Below are 2,929 nucleotides of genomic sequence, written 5' to 3'. Positions count from 1 at the left end.
TGTTCAGATGACAATATCCGGTGAAAATGCTTATTTGGGTCATATATTCCAAGATGTAGTCTAGAATCTGTGATTGCGAAGTACAGTAAATATCCACACCGGTGCGGTGACTGACTGCCACATACTCCTCAAAACATTAGATTCATCCGCGCTGGAGCCGTGGCGCACAACCTACGCAAGGAAGATAATTCCGCAAACAGCTGCAATTGCAGCTTTTCAAACAGAGATGGCGACAAAGAGGCAAAACTTACGGACTGCAGCTTTAACTTAAATATAACCTAAATTAAAATGGAGCAAGCCATTTATGTCATGTATAATTTCCATTTGGCTGTCCAGTTTGAGACACATTACTAAAAAACACATTACTATTTTGTCATCTTTTATTGTTGTGCTGTCTGTCCATACATGTGACATCTTTTCCCCATATATGTTGTATCAGGTATGTCAGACTTTAACTACCTGCACAGTAACTGTTATGAGATCACTGTGGAGTTGGGCTGTGATAAATTCCCCTCTGAAGTGGAGCTCTATCCTGAGTGGCTCAGGAATAAGGAGGCACTGCTCAGCTTTATGGAGTTTGTGAGTTCATGTTTCTATTGGGTTCTATTGGGAGCTAAGCATAAATTGCAACAGGCTGGACTTTTATTTTTGTTATTTATTTCTTCAAATTTTTTTTACTGAGCTACACAGAACTCTTGCAAGCATAATTGAAGCACAAATGAAGAACAGAAGTTAATGATTTGCATGTGTTCTGTGCTAGTTAATTATTTGACTTTAGACAAGACACTTTAGGCAGAAACATTGTTTTTTGGTGCACTGTTCAATTTAGTGATTTTGGGCTTTTTGGCTTTTCATACCATGTTGTTAATTCAGACTAGTGGGGGGGAAAAAATCCAAAATACACTTTTAAGTGTTTGTAATAGTCGAAATACAATCTCAAAATGTTTTCCCCCTTGCATTTAGCAAGAAATCTCCATTTTAGTAGCAGTTCCAGTTTATTTCATATCTATATTCTGAAGTTTTTTTTTTGTTTTTTTTTTACAGTGGGGTTTGTTGATATATTATTCACTTGATTTTATACAACATTTTATACCTAAAAGCATGCTGAAAATGTATTTTTCCCCTGGGTGTTGACAGTATTTTCTGATTTATGGAGTGATAAAAAGAGATAAACAAAATCCAAAATCTTTAAAAACTTTGACTCTAATTTGTCAACAAAAAGCAACAATAATTTGAAACCTAGCTTTGATCCAATATTTATATTTCTGCAGAGTTTCTGCAAATTAGTGCATATTTAATTAGATAATGCCTAATTAGCATTTTTTTTACGTATCATTTCGGAAAACTTGTAATATAAAATATGTTTGCAATTCCTTATGTAATCAATTAACTATGGAGGTATGATGATATCTGTTAGTTACATTTTTACTGTTTTTTTCCACAGGGTGACTTGGCTTGGCTAAATGTTATTATGCCTGGAATTGACCTTATTTTTTTCATATTTATACTGTATTACATTCCTCAACTTTTTTCAAGCTTTTTAATAGTACCTTCATCACTCTGAGTTGTCAAATTACTTGCAGGTCCACAGAGGTATAAAGGGCATTGTGAAGGATGAACATGGAAATGGCATAAAAGGAGCTACGATATCTGTTAGAGGGATGCGACATGACATCACTTCCGGTAACTATTTATAATAAAGTCATATAAAGTCGCACTTTTACAAACCTCGAGACCTGAAATGAGTCATGCAGATGTAAATGAGTGTTGCTGCAGCCTCTGTCTCTCTCTATAGCTGAGGATGGTGATTACTGGAGACTGTTGAATCCAGGTGTCCACATTGTGACTGCTGCTGCCTCCGGCTACTCTAAAGTATCTAAGCGCATTCATCTGCCAAGGAAAACACTGGTGGGCCGGGTGGACTTTGTGCTGAAGAAGGTCCCACGAGAACCCTCTCTTGACTACTTTAACATCCCTGAGCTGGACCACTATGAGCGTTTTGACCCATTTAATCAGTTTGAGCAGTCCAGCCAGAGGGAGCTGGGAGAGAATGGGGAGGAGAGGACTGAGAAGCCCTGGTGGTGGGCTTATTTCAGCCAGTTAGGCATATCTGCACCTACCTGGCTCCTGCGGAACTACTAGGGGCCCTCCGGACACCACTGGAAAGCAACCTGATACCTAACTGTTTGCACCCAGGCCTTACTTGATGATGGTCATTGTGATGATAATATTATCTCCTTATGACATGCAAAATGTGCAGCTAACCACTGGGTATAGTAAAGGCTTTACTGCTATTGCATTTTATAGACCACCATCCAAAGTTTGGAATAAGTACTTTTATTGAAAGAAGTCTCTTATGTTCACCAAGGCTGCATTTATTTGATCAAAAATACAGTAAAACAGTAAAATTGTGAATAAATATTACAGTTCAATATAACTATGTTCTATTTTAATATTTAAAACGTAATTTATTCCTTGTGATGGAAAGCTCAATTTTCAGCATCATTACTCCAGTCTTCAGTGTCACATGATCCTTTAGAAATCCTTCCAATATGATCATTAATAATCATTCTAATATTATCAGTTATTATTAATAATGTTTTTTTTTGTATTAGCATTGTTGAAAACATTTTGCTGCTTAATATTTTTGTGAGATCTATAATATGTTTTTTTAAGGATTCTTTGATGAATAGAAAGTTCAAAAGAACAGCATGCATTTGAAAAAGAAATATTTTGTAACATTATAAAGAATAAAAGTGAATGAATAAAAGTTTTTTTTCTCCTTCTTTTTTTTTTTTACTTACCCTAAACTTTTGAAAGTTTTCCACACAAATATTATACAGCAACAAACTGTTTTTAACACTGAATAAGTGTTTCTTGAGCACCCAATCAGCATATTAGAATGATTTCTGAAAGATCATGTGGCACT

General features: G+C 35.6%; 1 protein-coding gene across 4 annotated transcripts in view; it reads left to right on the top strand.

The window, feature by feature from the left end:
- LOC107712018 (carboxypeptidase Z-like) overlaps positions 1–2,309 on the top strand; it is a 10,384-nt gene extending 8,075 nt beyond the window's left edge. For all 4 annotated transcript variants that reach the window (XM_016517141.1, XM_016517140.1, XM_016517139.1 and 1 more), the window contains exons 9-11: positions 440–579; positions 1,584–1,683; positions 1,796–2,309. In XM_016517141.1, coding sequence (XP_016372627.1) covers positions 440–579; positions 1,584–1,683; positions 1,796–2,142 — 587 coding nt within the window. In that variant the 3' untranslated portion in view covers positions 2,143–2,309. The remainder of the gene's footprint in view (positions 1–439; positions 580–1,583; positions 1,684–1,795) is intronic.
- The last annotated feature ends 620 nt before the right edge of the window (positions 2,310–2,929 follow it).

Source organism: Sinocyclocheilus rhinocerous, unplaced genomic scaffold (genome assembly GCF_001515625.1).
Source record: "Sinocyclocheilus rhinocerous isolate Xijiao unplaced genomic scaffold, SAMN03320098_v1.1 scaffold658, whole genome shotgun sequence".
Classification (NCBI taxonomy): Eukaryota; Metazoa; Chordata; class Actinopteri; order Cypriniformes; family Cyprinidae; genus Sinocyclocheilus; species Sinocyclocheilus rhinocerous.
This window is presented reverse-complemented; position numbering and strand designations above follow the sequence as displayed.